Source organism: Lutjanus erythropterus, chromosome 11 (genome assembly GCF_056507025.1).
Source record: "Lutjanus erythropterus isolate fLutEry1 chromosome 11, fLutEry1.hap2, whole genome shotgun sequence".
NCBI classification, from domain to species: domain Eukaryota; kingdom Metazoa; phylum Chordata; class Actinopteri; order Lutjaniformes; family Lutjanidae; genus Lutjanus; species Lutjanus erythropterus.
Genome location: NC_139327.1, coordinates 5,741,412 through 5,759,896, shown reverse-complemented (window position 1 = coordinate 5,759,896; position 18,485 = coordinate 5,741,412). Strand labels below are relative to the sequence as shown.

The following is an 18,485-nucleotide window of genomic DNA, read 5'->3' as shown; positions in this document are numbered from 1 at the left end:
CAAGGACTTAACTCCCCTCCATTAAGCCCTGAATTCTGCATGCAGGCAGGAGCTTCCATGTGGAAAAGAGGGCTGAGTGACGGAAAAGCGGGCTGGAGTTGGAATAGGTTATCCGTGTCCGTTTCCCCCTTGTCTGTCTTCTTTTCTCTTTTCTTTAGCATGTTTTCTCTATTTTAGCCCAGATAATCAATCCTACCTTTATGTTTGCAACAGATACAGACTTTTTAAAATGTTTTTATGCATGCTTGCTTCCAGTGTGTCTCTGGTATCTGTGTCGTTCCCTTCATGCCTGACCAGTGTTATATTTGTTGAGTTGCCATGTTCTGATCAGCACTGACATTATATTTTATTATATATATAGTATCATATAGGATTGGAGCTAACACTGGTCATGCTCACATAGACATGCAGTACAGCTATTGGTGTACTATTTTTTTGACAGGGTTTTATTTCCAAAGCATGTATAATAACTAGCACCAACGGTTAAACATAGATGTGTAACAGTTCACTAAGCATCCTCATCCTTCATCCCTTCCCTCCACTCCCCAAAAGAACATACATTTTCTGAAACCAGGTACTTAAGAAGGTACACTAAAGTACCTAAATTGTACTTGGTGTGTTAAAAGTTGTATTCAAGATGCACTGTATGCATTAATATTATGAAATTATACTATTGATGTGTTCTTGGATGCTTTTGCGTATCGAAATATGTATCAAACTGTGTACCTAACATTACTGTAATGAAGCACCAAAGACAGAATGCAAGCATGCCCTAAGAAGAGCACATATGTGTAGAAGTATACGTTTAACACACTTTTTATGTCAACAGTATATGTTCAGTATAGAAAAATATACTTCAGTAGGCGTGTGCATACACAGTGGATTTTACTTTATACAAGTTTTAACCAGTTAGAGCTCAATATTAGGACCAGTAAATGACTTTTAAGGATATATTGATTGATTTAGATGTGTCCTGTTTAAACACAGTCATTACATACATGATACAGAAATCAAGAAATCCTTTTGCAGAGTTTCTTTTGAATTCATGCAATCCCAACACATCTCAATGTTTGCTTACTACTAAGTGTTTTTGTAGTAAATTATTATTTTTTTCAATAGGAATACTGCCCTCTTCAGGCTGAAAGAGCTGTTAATAAACCATGAAAGCCTAATACATGATTTAATTCACCATAGAGAGAGATGCTAAAAGCATGGATTTGACAGTCCACATACAACACAATGTCACAAATAATATATATCTGAATTCCACAGAAATACACAGTTCTGAGTGGGTCTGAGCTTGTGTTGGTGATTGTGGATTTGCGTCTGTGTGTGCGTGTGTGATCTCTAGCCAGTCTGCTGTGGCTGGGTGCTCATTTTGATCAGTCACTGCTAGATGAGGCTTATGCCCCTGTGGCTCTTATCAAGCCAGAGCAGAGTACTCCCCGCTGAGTGTCTCACTGTCTGCCAGCCGCAGCCAAATAGGCTACCACTCCTTCATGACCCCTCCTGTCTGACTCCAGCCTATCATGCTCCCTCACAGACAAACACACATGCACAGAGGCACAGACTCTCAGTACAGTCCTTTATGTCATTCAAGTGTGATTTACAATTACATATCTTTGAATAAATCCCTTTGAAGTTTTTTTAATACTCTTGAATCCCCACTGTAGGATGCTACCATGTTCTGAAATTGTTTCTAAATCCCTGAATTTAACTAGAGGAAGTGTTTCTCACTGTTAAACTGTAGGGCTGTAACTAATGATTATTTTCATTATTGATTAGTCTGAGGATCCACAACTGTTTTGTTTTATCCATAGCACAAAGATATTAACTTCACTGTCATAGAGGACTGAAGAAACCAGAAGATATTCACAATATAGAAGCTAAATATCTTTGGGTTGAGGACAAAACAAAATATTTGAGGACATCAGCTTGGACAGGAAACATTGATCAACATTTTTCACAATTTTATGGACCAAACAACTAATTGATAAATGGAGAAAATGATCAACAGATTGATCAATAATGAAAATAAAACAGCTTGAAGTATAGGTCCAAACATGTGGAGCGCAGAGACATCACATTTGGATCTATTTTTCCACTGAAAAGATTGTGACAGGATAAATTAGTTGATGAAATGATGGACACTTAATCGACGATGAAAATAATTGATAGTTGCAGCCCTAATAACCCGATCCTTGATGACATATGATCATCGAAAACAAACACACTGTGAGACTGTTTTTCACAACAGATTATTGATCTTTGTCTTTTTATGTCTTACGGGTGTGTGTGTGGCGTGTGTTTGTGAGTGTGTCAGCAGTCCCCCAGGTGCGAGCATTGCTCCTGAAGTGTCAGGCTGTTGTTGTGATAGTTGCTCTGTCCTGATTTGTGTCTCTTCGCTCTCTGTAGTAACCTGAACCTCCACTGGGCGCCAGGGGAGCCACTCCTCATCCCATCTCCTGTGTGTGTGTGTGTGTGTGTGTGTGTGTGTGTGTGTGTGTGTGTGTGTGTGTGTGTGTGTATGTGTGTATGTGTGTGTGTGTGTGTGTGTGTGTGTCTACACATGCAGACAACTAGCTCATTAACCCTTAAAGCCTCTCCATGTGCTTAATAGGCCCAGTCAGTGTTTATCCTGCACGGTCCTCTACATTGTCTGAGGCTGCAGTGCTCAGTAATGTTGGACTCTGTGATGTTCGGTACACTCTGTGCCGTTTTTCTGTTGTTTATCCAGGCCAGCCTACACCACTTGAGCAGTGGCAGCTACTTAAGAGGCTTAGGAGCCAATTAGGGAGGCACACAAGCTGACGCATGCTGAAGTACTCACGTGATGGATAGTATGATCTTCGCTGTGTATTATTGGCTGTCCAAGTGTGGCTTGATGTATCAGTAAACAAACAGGGAGAAAATCAATAGATGCAATCAGAAACTCCGAGGTGTATGGTGTAGATACATGCATGGTGAAGATGCTGTAAGGTCATATATGCACAGGTGAGCAAACATGCTCTTAAGCACACACAAAGACAGACATTTGCAGACAAAGAAGTGCACACGTTAACGCAAAGACATAATGTAAAGGCACAGATACAGAGCAGCACAGTGCAGCCATTACAAAAGAATAATGGACCAGGCGGCTAATGCACTGGTTTAGAGAGATCCTGCTCTGCCAGGCTATTGTGGTGGACTCCCCGGGAAATGAATTGCAGCCATTGTGATGTCCTAGCTTGGCACTTTCATTGTTATGAGTGTCTGTGCATAGGCTAATGTCTCGTCATAATATGCCATGCATCATCCTGTATGAACACCACCGCTGCACTAACAGCCAGTAGAAATTGCTTGCACTCACTGCATCAGGATTAAGTTGCCTGCATGCGAGTGTGTGTAGATGCACTTGTGTTCGTGTTTACTTTTCTTTCATAAGCTTCTATATGAGAGCAGTAATCAGTTTTTGCTCAGTCATGACACAGGCTGCAGGTGGAGGCTTAAACAAATGATTTTCATGCAATCTCCAGTCAAGCATCCCTACCTCCAAAACAGATGCAATTCAGTCAATTCATTACCAATCCACAGCGGATGCTATCAGAGTCAGTCAACAGCCACTCAATGTTTATCAGGGCCAATTAAGACCAATCAAGCCTATTAGACATCATAATGTCGGCAGACACAGTGATGAGGGCAGAGCACTTAATGAGGCTTCACTGAAGAGAAGTGGTAAATGGTCTTGTGGTCACTGAGCAGTCTCCCAAGCACAACGTCCTTCAGACAACCATAAGGAAGTCCCCTCTTCCTCTGATCTCTATTTCTTTCATCTTATTTACTCATCTGCATCCAAAGCCCCCCTCCCTCCTTCCCTCTGCACGGAAGCCCGCCCAGTCTGCAGGCATACATTTGCTATCATGCTCCATGCCCAAGCCAATTGTGCAGCTAAGGGAATTATTTCAGTACATTGCAGGCGGCCAGTGAACCAGTCATCTTTGTGCTTTCGCCAGAGAGCTCTTCCCTTCCCCCCCATCCACGGCGTCTCTTCCCCAGCGCCCACTTACAGTGTGCCTCCAGGGCAGGGAGCTATACGCATCCCAGCTCGTCTTCTCTTGTCTGGCCCTTGTGGCCCCGTTGAGGTGGGGCGCCCTGTGGCTTACACTGGCCAGCCAGTGACACAGTGTGGGGTGAAATGTAGACTAGCATCCCAGTGCTCTCAACATGGGTGATACTCTGATGAAGCCAGCTCATCTGCAGAGAAGATGGCACACCAGATGGTTAACAGTTTTCAGCACTTAGAAAAATGATTTATATAGTTCAGTAGAAATTCACAAAAAACAAACAACAAAAAAAGAGTATTTTAGTTTGTTGTTTGGTTTATTTAAATTAATAAATTAATAAATACACATATTTAAAAAAAGAAGAAGCCAGAATTAGCCAAAAGGCTGTTTTTCATCTGTAGTCCAGAGTGTTAAAAGGCTTCCTAAAATACAGCAAAGCAAAAGTAGAACAGAAGATGCAGTTAAAGACAGGAAAAGGTCACACAGCTGTTAAAAATAGTAAAAGCAGCAGTGAAATATGCAAAAAAGCACAGGACGTATACAAAACACACAGTACTTATATACACATACAAAACTGTAGTCACATATAGACATATAATACAACATTTGCAGACAAGCAGGACATATAAATAGCAACAAAAAGAGACTTTAGTAGTGATATGTATGTATTAATCATCCATTGTTTAACTAGTTACTGAAAGATCAATAATTGTTTAGTTGTCTGATGTGGTTTGATATTGTTGTCCACTCTCTTCAACCTCTGACAGACCAGACAAGAGTGTCTAAAGGCACTTTTCCTCAGCAGAAAAGTGCAATCTCCTCTTGTAGAAACTCTAGTGATACAGTCAATATTGGTTCTTCTGTTGATATAGGCTACAAATGTCGATTTGTGTCGGTCATGAGTTTGCACGGTGTTTTGAGTTTTTCTTTATATAGTGTTTCGGTGTACTATGATTGGCCAGCTAATGGACTTCAGGTAAAAATGTAACACTTTTAAAAGCAGCGACAGTTTTATTTTTGATAAATAAATGAAAAACTGTACTTAGACAGTTAATTTTAGCTAATGTCACCATGACTGATCAGCAGAATATAGCACCACCTATTGAAATTTACAATTCATCAACAGAAAACCCAAGAAGAAGGACATCATGTTAACAGAGTTTTAATAAAAAGTAGGCTTGCTTGGACCCCAATTGTTAACGGGTGATTTTCATCAAATGAATGCTTGAATGAATACAGATCACAAAAAAAAAGATGACGCAAAAAACTTGAGCTAATTCTCAGCTGAGTTGGTGTCATTGTCACAAAACTATATCAAAACATTAAACATATCTAGTCATATGCTCAATTCTCCCCCCCAAAAACTGCAAATTAAATAATTCCTGTTTAAAAAAAAACAACTTCCTGTATCAGTTTCAAATTAACGCCCTCTAACGTTCCAGTGCACAAAACACAGCACTTCATTTCTTAGCAAGGCTTTTATTGTGAAACACTGGCACAAATGTGTTGTGAAAAGTAACTGACTTGCAGCTTCACTCTCATTCTTGGGCTCATTATGTTCCACTCAGGAGCAGCTGAGTCACCTAAAATTTTGTTTTACCAGTTCAGTTTGCTTAATATCAAACTGACCACCAAATACTGCTGTACCAGCTGCTGTAACAAAAGAAAAAACAGTTGGTATCGATTGCGTATCAGCTGACATGGCATACAGACAATTGGAAATCAGGATCGGCTGAAAAAAACAAAAAAACAAAACATGATCGAGGCATCCCTAATAAAAAGCGCAATCTGACAAGAGCATTGCAAACATCAGAGACCTCATTTGTAGACTGAATGATCATCATCATGAATCATTATCTATTTGCAAAGTTTCTGAAATGGAGCTCGATATTTCAGTCCTTTTTGTTAATAACAATTAATCTGGCTCAAACGATGCCTCTGGAAAAAAAATGTAATCCCTTTTCATCACCTCTCACATCTCATTGAACCTCTGAGATGGTCCCACTGCTTCCTTTCTTTGATCACAGATGAATAGCCCCACACTGAAGGTAGGCATTCTGCTGTAATTATGTGCTATTATAATTCTCCTGACTCCTCCGTTTGGCTAATTCTGTTTTCCACATCACTAACACCACCAGTCAGAGACACTGGAAACATTTTCTGTTTGTATCTCTTTTTTTGGCCCTGCATTGCGACATTCGGGGCGTGATTGTGTAATCATCATCATACTCCTGTGAAAATCAATGGCAGGTCCATGTTCTATTCCTGGCTACTAGAAATGGCCCTTTTTCTAAGAGTAGAGACTGGAGAGAGAGGGAGAGAGGAAGGAGGAGAGGGAGGAGGGAGGGAGGGAGGGGGGCGAGGTGGGGAGAGTAGCAGAGAGGAGAGGAGAGACTGTCCGATGCTGGTTGGCATGGTAACCTGGCCAGGTGAAAGGGAGCCTGGGAGAAGGGAGGGAGAGGGGGGCTTTTGTCTCACGGGAGTAGCCTATCAGCAGCCAGCCTATCCCCCACAATCCCCTGCAGGCTTAAGCGTATCATCACTGCCCTCTGGGTTGCTGTGGAGGAACAGGGCTCTCCTCACCTCCACATAAAAGACACATTGTGCTGTGCAGTAAACATACACTACACACTCCGCCTGTTATTCTCTGGTTTTCCAAAAAATGTAAAGCCGATGTTTTCTTAATTTATGTTGTATTGTTATTATCTAGTCAGATACAGCAGCACATTTCTAGGAATAATCTTAGGATGAAAACTTGGGACTGCAAACCAGTGATACACACACCTCTTCCTGTCATCATCCTCCCCTCATCCTAATAAATAAATCACACATTATTTGTTTCTAAACAGAAGCAGTGCAGAGTGTTTTTCCTGCGTGTGTCCCTGTGTGAGCCCTATTTAGTCATCTATTTATGCTTCATTTGAACATGTCAGTATGTCTTATAAACCGAGATTTAGTCTTTTCCAGGCATGTGCATACAGCAAGTTATTAATAAAACAGCGAGACACATAAACAAAGATTTCAGCGGTAAGATGAACCAGAGATGATTCAAAGTGACAAAGTGACTCACAGTGATTGATTGGGATTTAACAATACCAAAACTGTAGGGTACAGTAATACCACAATAGAGAGTCCACAATATTATATACGATGATGATGTTTATAACAATATTAAAAAACAAAGAAAACAGCGACTTGAAAAAACGTCCTACTAAGTAATATATCTAATAAGTCCAGCTTTTTGTTGAATTTAAATTTGAATTTAAAATTTGTTTTCCCTTTCTTAACTTAAAAGTGCCTCCGCTTTTTTTTTTCTTTTTTCCCCAAGTATTTTTTATTGAATTTTTTAGGATTTTTGTGAACACAAATAACAAAGAGCTCAGCAAAAACATTGACCTCAGACTGACTCACAGTGATTGATATACTGAAAGATAAGATTTAAAGGGACAGTTCACCCCCAAATCAAAAGTACACATTTTCCTCTTGGTCTGTAGTGCTGTTTATCCATCTAGATAGTTTTGCTGTAAGTTGCAAAGTTTTGGAGATATCAGATGTCTCTCTTCTCTCTAATATAAATGGCCTAAATGGTACTTGGCTTGTGGTGCTCAAAGCAATGCAGCGTTTCTTTCTAAAAATCTTGACCCTGTTACTCAAGATAATCCACAGACTTTGTTGTGAGCAGTTTCATGTTTCATGTTTCTACTTGAAACTGCTCACAAGGTTTGTTAATTATCTTGAGAGGGTCATTGTTTTTGGAAAGAGACACTGATTTTGTTTTTGTTTTGTTTTTTTGGCCGTTTGATTTCCACAATCTGAGTGATCTGAACTCACACCAAAACAGTATAGATGGATAAATAGAACTACAGGCCAGAGGAAAAGTATGTATTTTTGATTTGGGGGGGACTGTCCCTTTAAGGTGAAATCACCTTTGTATGTCCGTCAGATCACTTGTGTTGTGTTTTCTGTGTGTTGTCCTCTGAATCAAATATCAGGGGACTTGATGCCTAATGAGACAGGGGACTCCCTTTTTCCTCCTTCACCACCTCTCTTTTTCTTTCTGTCTTTCTGTTTCTCTCTTCACTCCTCCCCATAGTCCTGTTCCCGTACTTCTACTGGATATTAAAGAAATACATCAACACAACAATTACAGGGCCACAAAGCATGCCTCAGGGCTGGCTCAGCTGGGCTGCTTGCACACAAACACACACATGTGCGTACTCACATGCATGTACATAGACACGTGCTGATGCACTGACAAACACACTCACACACCGATGTACAAATTGCATGTGTGTCTGATCTCTGAGCCGTCTTCATGTTGCAAAGACATTCCCATTGTTGAGCAATTGTTTGCTTTTGTGTCTCCGCCTTCTTCTTCTTCTTTGGTATTAATCTCAAATCAAGATGTCATGGTGTAAAATAAATTTAGCTTAATGTTCATTTTAACTACAGAGCTGCTGTCTGTGTCAGATGTTAAAATAAAAGTGACTACTTTGATCAGAGAACCACGTAAAATACTATATAAATCTGCAAAATGACTGTCTAACTGATTCAGGGAAATAAACAGTAATTATGATTAAATTATGCAACATGAAATTAATATTCCTTTATTGGCTGAATAAATGATAGACAGCACTTTGGAAAGTCTGGTTTGCCAGTGCAGCAGTTTCAAACACTTTCTATAAAATAGCGGTTTTAACAGTTTGTATAACTCTGATACATACTGGATATACTGATAAATTAGTCTGGCCTTGAAAACATGAAGAGAACTGTGTTTTTGCCTTGTATTCATCTATTATCATCACAGTTGTCTCTAGTCAAAGGATGAATATGGAAATACATACATGCTTTGTTATGTCCTTCAATGTACCGAAGCTCTCAAATGTAGATTTTTTTTTTCTACAGTTTCATAGAGCTGCCTTTAGTCCAGAAGCATCACGTGGCTGTGTTGCATTAGAATCGCCTATCACATCTCCTGAATAAAGAGCTGTATCCGAGCATGTGTAGGAAAAGGCACTGTTTTGATTGGCTGTCAGATCCAAAAAATAAGCCCTTTAATCTCCCAAGACCAAACTGTGATGGTGAGGTGGTTGGTTGGTCACGTAGTCAAAGTTTTGAGGTGTACTTTATTCCCAAATATAGCTTTAACTTTATTTATGATATTCTAGTACTTTCCTCTAAAAAGCTCATTTTTTATGGTTGTATCAGTGCAGTATTTTTAAAATGTTAATACTGTACATATAAACCACATGAACCCTTTGGTTCAACGTGTCAGTAGCAGAATCTGTTGGGCTATTTGTTACTTTAATTTGAGTTGGGTTTTTTTACCATTAAAATTTATGATTTTATAATTTCAGATGATAACCAAAGTTTTTTTTACTTGTAAACATGCTACTTTAATCTCAGACATATATTATTTTTTAATTTTTTAATTTTTTTTATTTTTTCATAAATTTGCCCCAAAAAAGTTTCTCTTCTTTTCTCTTCTTGTAAAGTTTGTGACTTTATAATCTCAGAGAATATCAGAGTTCTGTTCTTGGAAATTTGTGATTTTTTTCTTCTAAACTGACCACTTCTATGTCAGAGAATATCCAAGTTTTTTTCTTGGAAATTTATTGCTTCAGTCTCAGGGGGGTCTCCCATCAAGGACTGCGGCCCAGATCTGAGTACGCTTGACCTCAAACTCCAGTTTTTGATTAATGCGAACACTGCGTACCACTGCAACCCAGGTTCAGTTGAAAAGGTGGTCTTGAGTATAGTTCATGTGTACTCAGGTATGCCTCACATCGGGTATGAAAAGTAACCGTGCAAAAGCAAGGAAGTGGGCTGGTATTGGGATCTTGTAATTGGCCGACTGGCAACACAATAACATAGTAACAATAACAATAACATAATCAAATGATGTGTAGATGACAATGGAAGTGTCCTGGGTACAGAATAACATAATAAAACTAATGTGAAACTGACTGAGGGGATGTGGAGAGGGGGAGCAAAGCAATTTTACTTAACGTGAAAACACCCTCAGAGAATATCAGAGTTTATTTCCTGTAAATTTGTGACATTTTTTCTGTTGCCTTTGTAGCTGTACTATAGTTTTAATGTATTTCCCCTCCATGTCCTAGATTCTGAAATATCTAATAATGTTTACAGTGCAGGCATCCTCTGGACACCTTACATGTAGAAGTGTCTCGATCTTTTCACCGCTCTTGCTTTTTGTCACCTGGTACAGTGTCCCACTCTACCAGGAGTGTCAACAACATCGCCCTGCGCCACCTCCGAGCCTCTTACACGGCAAAATGAAAGTAGCAGTGCACTAAAACGATAACGTTTAAATAAAGCCTGAGCACTTATTTTTTTCCCCCCACTTTTCCAAATGTGTCTCACAAAAAATTCATACTTGTCATGCAAAATAAATCAGCGTTCTTTTCCACAGCCGAGCCCCAAATGGCTGCAGAGTGAATAAGAGATGAGGCTTAAATGTTTGCAACCTCTTGCCTGACACTTCCCATCACATCACTGAGGTCACGCTCAGTGTGTTTGTGTGTGTGTGTGTGTGTGTGTGTGTGTGTGTGTGTGTGTGTGTGTGTGTGTGTGTGTGTGTGCGAGAGCAAGCACACACATTTGTCTGCGTGTGCGGGTTTGTGTGTATGTATGTGGGTGTGAGTGTGTGTGAGCAACTGGGAGCAGAGGCTTGTTATACACTCTGCTGTGGGTGTAATGAGGCATGTATGTCGTTAGTGTGTGTTTAGTGTTGTGTTTTCAGAGTGGTGTTAGAGCATCACTGTACCATTTAGGACTCTTGATACAAGATACATGTCAGTGCTGCTTGTTGCCTTCAACACAACATTAAAGGGAGGCTATATATTGTCTGAGTACTTTGAGTACCAAATGTAAGCACTTTTTTTTTTATTTGCTATATAACTTTATCAAAAGGGTTTATTTTAATTGTAGAATTGGCAATTAATGAGTTTTTGGTGCTCAATGAATAGCTAAACTTAGTACAAAAATAACAAAGTCATGTGATTAAACTGCGTTTTGATTGTTCAGTGCACTTAGACATAGCTTAACCAGTAGTACCATAATGTTTGATTATTAAGGACCCATTGAAGATCCAGTGTGAGAGATTTAGGAGGATATATTGGTAGAATATGGCAGAAATAGAATATAATAACTATATATTTATATAACTTTAAAATTCAACAGTTGTTATGAATGTGTTTGAAGCAGAGCAACTAAACATAATAATGATAATAGACCCAAAATGCAGACTGAGGCTGAACAGAAAGAGTTCAAATTGACTTTATAACAAAAAGTAAATGAGCAACAGGTTTACGTGAAAAATGAGGCTATCCTAAAAACAGACAGCTGAAGCTGGCGAAATCCAAAAACAAGGAAAAACTCCTAAATATCAAAGAAAAGTCAGAAAGGGCTGGGATTCTCAACACAGAGAACAATGACAAACTGACACAGGAACAGAGAAACACAACGACTAAATGGACAAGCTACTAATCAGACACAGATGAGGTCAGAAAAAGGGTGGGACAGAAAGTATAGTCAGTACACATGTGGGAGGACCAGGACTACAAAATAAAACAAGAAATAAGTAACTTATTGGATTGCTGATTTATTTGACTTTTTTTACTTGACTTAATATGATCATCTGTTTCATAATGTCTTATTTATTTATTTAATATTGACACTTTGGGTCTCTGTGGATAGCTTATCAGTTTACTCCAAAGTTATCTGAACCTGAGAAATGGTTCTCTGTTCCTTTGAGTAGATCTATCAGTTCTAATTCAAAATCAAGTACCAATGTGGTTTGTCTAGACAATAAATGTAACAAGATATCTTCTTCTCTTTTTCTTCACCTTATTTCCACACCAGTTCCTGCCATGATCACGTCCTACCCCAACACCACGCTGGCCACGCAGGGTGAAGAGAAGAAGATGAGCTGCACAGCTCACGGTGAGAAACCCATCATGGTACGCTGGGAGAAGGAGGAACGCATCATCAACCCCGAGACCAGCCGCTACGTGGTTTCTGTCAAGGAGGTGGGCGATGAAGTCATCTCCACCCTGCAGGTAGGAAGCTGCGCTACTTCAAAGTGTAAAAGTCAAGTTGGAGCCATCTATTAGATATTTTATATATGAAGCCACAAATACTCAGAGGTTTAGAGCACTTTTTTGTTTTTTATTTTGAAAAATTGCACTGGAAAATCCTTCTAAGGGCACAAGTTGAAGCAGAAAAACAACTCTTTGTTTGAACTGTTCACAACTCATATCCAAGCTATGGCTGTGACCTGTGATGACAGGTCACAAGTAGACATTTGTTCATTTTAAAGGGTCACAGGCCAAAAACTGCAGAGAAAGTGTCTCCAAGAAAGTATAGATATCACATATTGGCAGTACACAATTTGTTAACAAAATGACCAAAATGCATCCCCCTTGTTAACCCGACATCCCCCCTCTTCATCCCCTAGTAGCAGAGAGAGTACAGGGGGTAGAGGGGGTGTTAAATAGTGTAGTTGAATTTGTTGTCTACTCTAGTCTGCCTGACATATTGATCCTGTATCTGACTGAGCTTTGTGCAAGTTAGAATCTACAGCTCCGAGCATGGCTCTGAAATATCTAACGGTAGTAACTGTAGTAATCTAATTGTAACTGTAGATCCATGGCGCTGTCCATGGTGCTAAAATAGCAGACAGATTTATAATTGCACGTTTTTCTCTCAGTTCTGCCCTACTGTCAGTTTCATTTAGGACCTATAATATTTTCTAAACCACTGGTTCCCAACCTGGGTCCTGACCTCCTCTAGGGGTCAAGAAAGCTTCACAGGGGTCATGAGGTCTTCTTGATTTTAAGGGATATAAGAGTTTTTTTTAATACATACAGTCAGCCTATACGCAGCATTCATTCAGCCTCTCCATCATTAGAAAAGTACTCATTTAAACAGAACTATGGCCAAGTGTTAAGAAGAAGAAAACACAGAATTTGTCAAATAAGAGGCCTGTTAAGTACATATGCACTGTAATACAGACAGAATTGTGTAAAAAGTTCCTAAGAATATCAGTTAAAGTTATCACTGATGTTAATTCACAGAAAATAGTCTGCTCAAAATTTAGGTAATTCAGTCTCATTGAACAGTTTATCACTTGTCCTGTACTGTTATTGCAATGCATTGAATATAATGTGAAATAGCCATAAAATATGGTCAGGACTCCTCAGTTAAAAAATCTATTCTATAAAAAATTGTAGCCTGTATACTCTATAGTTTCACTTTCATGATCAAAGTGACATGTAACAACGTGCCGTCACAGAAGAGCCAGAGGATCATAGTCACATTTCTGCCTGTAGTATTCCTATAATTTTCTCATAATGTTTTCATGATGATGCTTTCATTGGGCCAGCCGCCTGTTAAAAATGAACAAATCACTGACTACATATTAGCATCAATTTTTTAAAATTAATGTCACTAATGGTGTAAATCTACCTGCATGTTATCCTTTGCATCAGTTCACTTGTGAACTCATCTCATCCCTATGTTTCCATTAGATCATGCCCACAGTGAGGGAGGACTCTGGCTTCTTCTCCTGCCACGCCATCAACTCCTTTGGTGAAGACCGAGGAATCATACAGCTCACAGTGCAAGGTACAGCTGCACCCACTTCAGATTCTCAAAGAAAAAATGAAATGATGCTTTAATTTTTCAACTTTCACACAGATTGCAGATGATGGAAAATTGCCACTTTAATTAACAAAATGTTTGTCAACTTTGTGCCTTTTAGAGCCCCCAGACCCGCCAGAGGTGGAGATCAGAGAAGTGAAGGACAGGACCATCGCACTGCGTTGGACTATGGGTTTTGACGGCAACAGCCCAATCACAGGCTTCGATATTGAGAGCAAGAACAAATCAGGTACAAGAGAAGACATTATCTAAAATAAGATAGAATCATCATATTTTGGTACATTTAACATTGGTTGAAATGTGTCAGCTTGTAGAGAATCATGTGTTTTGGTTGATGAAACCTCCCTGTATTCACTTTGTCTCAGTGCTATAATTTAATATAGCCTGTCCTAATGCACTTAGCCAGATTTGACCTCTCCCCTGACTTCAGCAACCCCAATAAAGCTCGCCCTCTCCCCTCTGCAGCCTCCTGGGATACTGCTCAGAAGACCAAAGATGTCTCACCTCAGCTCAACCAGGCCACCATCATCGACCTGCACCCCTCCTCCACCTACAACATCCGCATGTTCGCCAAGAACCTGATCGGCAAGAGCGAGGCCAGCAACGAGCTCACCATCACCACTGACGAAGCAGGTGAGAATGAAGTGACGGAGCAAGTATATTCTGTGTTTCTGTGTAGAATTAAATCATACAGACACTCACTAGTACGCAAATAATACACAGAAACTAAGAGTAAATCTGATTTGTGACCCAACAAAAACAGTGAGAAAGACAACAGTCAGATATGAGTGAAAGACAAGAGGCAAACGGAGGTAAAGGGCCAACTGAGTCAATTCATTAACATCCCGGTGACATCAGCACCATCGGCTCTGTTGCATTATTGAACACATGCCGACCCTGCACTAAAAGCAGAACTTTTCAATTAGCGGCCTCAGTAGTAAATGTCACACTACGGTCAATAGGCTGAGGCTGGACCCCTTCTGCAAATTAGCCCCCCATCCCTTCATCTCCAGTCTCCTCCACCCCTCCACCTCCCCCACAGAGCACGTCTCCTCACCCTCAGCAGCCACCTGTAAAAACAATTTGTTAAAAAAAAGCCAGATCCAGACTCAGATGCACATCCTGACATTATCGTGATTAGTGGCATTTTGTGCAGAGCAGTGTTGTTCACAGCAGATGTGTGAGACAGTTTATGGATGTGTACAGTTTTATAACATGAACATGTTGGTGATATGATCTCAGCTCCTGATGGACCACCTCAGGACGTGCAGCTGGAAGCCCTCTCCTCTCAGAGCATTCGAGTTACTTGGCGGGTAAGTTAATCTGACCCTGTGGGTTAAAGAAGTGTGTATTTTTCAGTCATGTTAGTGTGTAGCTGTGTCCTGATAGGTATAGTCACGTATGATAGAGCTGAGTGTTGGCTTGTGGGAGAAAGATTGCTGTTTTAAATTTCACGTCACATTCAGTGCTGTTTTCTCCTCTAAGTCAATGAATCTTTGAACTAAACATTTAACCTGCTCCTGCTCCAGTTGAGCTGCTCAGCAGCAAGCAGGAGCAGATTGAAGCTGTACTGGTCAGCTCCCAGGTGTGACTTTGTTTTACTTTATGAATGTAGAGCAGGATATTGCAGGAAAACAGTGTGTGTGCTCGGTTGGCTGTTCCTGAATAAACAGAGGTGTTAAAAGAACCGTGTGTGTGTGTGTAGCTACAGTATGGTGCCAATATCAGTCTCTAGTTTCATGTTTGGAGAGTTAGGTGTTGTAATAAGTGATTATTTCTATTATTTACACAGACATTTTGTCCTTTTTACAGCTTAGATTTTGTGTTATTCAAATTGTGTGTAGATCCACAGCACTGTTGGACCAGAATGCATCTAAATATTGGCCTCACATGATGACTTGTAATCATATTTTACTTCCTCTCTCTCATTCTGTTTTTAAACGGTAGTCTGTAGTTGCTGCCAAACAGAAAAAAAATGCACATATTTTTCTGTTTGGCAGCTTTTGCGATAGGAATCAAGAAACAGGTCCAAGATGTCCAATCCATCAGAACTGTGTGCCCCTGAGTTTATGAATTCCTTATATTGTAGTCATCAAGTTTTCCTGACAGTTGCATATTGTTAAATAATGATGTCAAACTCACACAATTAAGATGTTGGAAACGTGCAGCAAGAAAGAGTCATGGCAGAGAGAAAGAAATTGTCCAAAGCTTCATTTCATGAGAAAGATGCCTGTTGTAATGTCTGCAAAGTGATCATTTCAAGTAGAAACACCAGAAATATGCTGCAAATGCAACATGGATTTAAATTCCGGGCATGAGACGTATTTTTCACGTATTTAATACTTAATGCACGAGTGCCACTGCTTCCCAGCTGAGCAGCATGTTCTTTACCAAAGGTAAATATCCTGTTGTAATATGAATAATAACAGCACCACCATGCAGGCAGGCTCACATGATTCTTTTTTTTTTTTGGACTAAGAAAGCTTAAATGAAAACAAATATTCTCTCATTTCATAGACCATAAAACATTTGCATTGACACAGAAAACTGATCAGGACCCAATCCAGGAATCAATCGCAGAATCAGACTGATTGCAGAATCAGTAAGGTTATTTGCATCAACAAAATCTTATTGTTTCCCATCCCTAAACATGCAGTCTGGCTCCTGTATGTGGTGCCAACTGTGATATTTCAAGTGAATTATTATATGAGGATTTTATTATACAATGAGGATTATAATGTTGTATGATAATATGAAGTTATTTCTTGAAAATACATTTTTTTCTTTTGGAACAGGGCAAAACGACACAACACTGCATCATCAACACAATTACATGGGAGTAGACAACACTGCGACTGACAAAAAGAAAATACAAAAAATAAAATAAACAACTAAGATAGTAAACAGCGCACATAGGAACTTTCACTGGCAGATACTTAGGTTATTTAAGTGCCACTTAACACAGGTCTAAATGATTCTCAGGGATTTGAGCAGATATGTTAACATATGTTATTATATGTTGTCAGGGTACATTAGCAAAGGAGATGTATTTTGCCCACTTAACAAGATATTTCTCCATAGGGACGCATCATTATATGTGGCACTGAACATACCTCCCCACTTGTGTGCCTTGATGATATTCATCTATATTGGATCTGAATACATCCTGAATGCATTTTGGGATGTTTTCGGTATGCAGAGCTCTTCATTATGTGAATGCATTGCCTAATATGAGGGAACCTAACCTTGAATGATAGACAAGAAAAAGACAGCATTTACATCATTCCCTCTCAGATGATGTAGAAGATATAAGCAGTGCACCGAAACAAATTAAAATGTGGTACTCAGGTAGAAAAGATCAGGGACATTCATCGTCATTGTCTCAAATAATGCCTGTCTTTCCTTTGCCAGGCGCCCAAGAAGCACCTCCAGAATGGAGCCATCAGGGGTTATCAGGTGGGCTACAGGGAGTACAGTTCAGGTGGAAACTACCAGTTCAGCGTGATCAGTGTGGAGACCACAGGAGATAACGCGGAGAGCCTGGTGCTGGACAACCTGAAGAAGTTCACACAGTACGGAGTCGTGGTGCAAGCCAGCAACAGCGCTGGGACAGGGCCCTCCTCCACAGAGGTGGCTGCTACCACACTGGAGGACGGTAAGACAGGAGGGACATGAAGCTGGAGTATGATATTAAACTTAGTGAAGTCTTGATGATGTATAGATTGTATGTGATCTGAATAAAATCTGGAGATCTGATATATATCTGAGATAACATAATAACAGTAAGGGGTACTGCAAAAACCAACACAGAATTCCTCAAATATATATAAAAGGTGAAATGTTTAATATATTAAAATAGATTTAATACATTTGGATTCATTTTACCCATGTGTCCTAACAGAAGTAATGTCAACAAAACACAGCTGTGAATTTACTGTTCTCACAGAGGCACACAGCATGGTTTCATTTTGGAGAGATTTGTGATGATATATCACAACCTAGTGGAGATCTTAGGGTGCTGCTACATGTTTTCAGTCCTACTGTTTCTACTGAGAGTTCACTTACTTCACGGTCCGTCTCCTGCGTCTCCCCCCTCAGTCCCTAGTCGTCCTCCAGAGAATGTCCAGGCCACTGCCACGTCTCCAGAGGTCATCTCTCTGTCCTGGTTGACCCCTCCCAAAGACGCTCTGAATGGCAACCTGCTGGGTTTTAGAGTCATCTACTGGGCCAACCTACCTGATGGAGGTACACATTTATATCTGTTCACTACTTAAAGATGTTGTAGCCCTTTCATCCTATACAAATACAATATATACAGATGATTGAATTCAGAATAAGATATAATAAAATATTTAACAATACAGTTATTTACATACATATACACATATATACCCATGAAATAATTCTGTAGTGCTGTGCATTGCCATACATCACTAGTGGATATGAATGCCATAGTTGTCAGGAATCTGCACTTTGTCCTCAAAATATTTAAGAAGGCAGTTTGATTGCTTGATTTTAACAGGAACCGAAGTGTTCTTCAGATTCATTCATTACATTGCAAATATAAATAAGTGTCTATATTGACATAAAAACGTTCAGCACTCAGGTAGCTGTGATCTGCAGGATTTATCATTCAGTTTTTAACCACAAAAAGTGCTATGGTTTGTTTAATCATTTTTTATTTTTATGAGTAGGACCCCCAGGTGACACAATACAGTCCTGCCACTGGATTCACACAATTGCACTGATGAATGTGTG

At 39.7% G+C, this 18,485-nt stretch overlaps 1 protein-coding gene across 2 annotated transcripts in view; it reads left to right on the top strand.

Moving 5' to 3' along the window:
• dscama (Down syndrome cell adhesion molecule a) overlaps window positions 1-18,485 on the top strand; it is a 129,446-nt gene that overhangs the window by 92,864 nt on the left and 18,097 nt on the right. For both annotated transcript variants that reach the window (XM_084730564.1, XM_084730563.1), the window contains exons 12-18: window positions 11,928-12,124; window positions 13,595-13,691; window positions 13,828-13,956; window positions 14,193-14,360; window positions 14,970-15,040; window positions 17,139-17,382; window positions 17,826-17,972. In XM_084730564.1, the coding sequence (XP_084586690.1) occupies window positions 11,928-12,124; window positions 13,595-13,691; window positions 13,828-13,956; window positions 14,193-14,360; window positions 14,970-15,040; window positions 17,139-17,382; window positions 17,826-17,972 (1,053 nt within the window). The remainder of the gene's footprint in view (window positions 1-11,927; window positions 12,125-13,594; window positions 13,692-13,827; window positions 13,957-14,192; window positions 14,361-14,969; window positions 15,041-17,138; window positions 17,383-17,825; window positions 17,973-18,485) is intronic.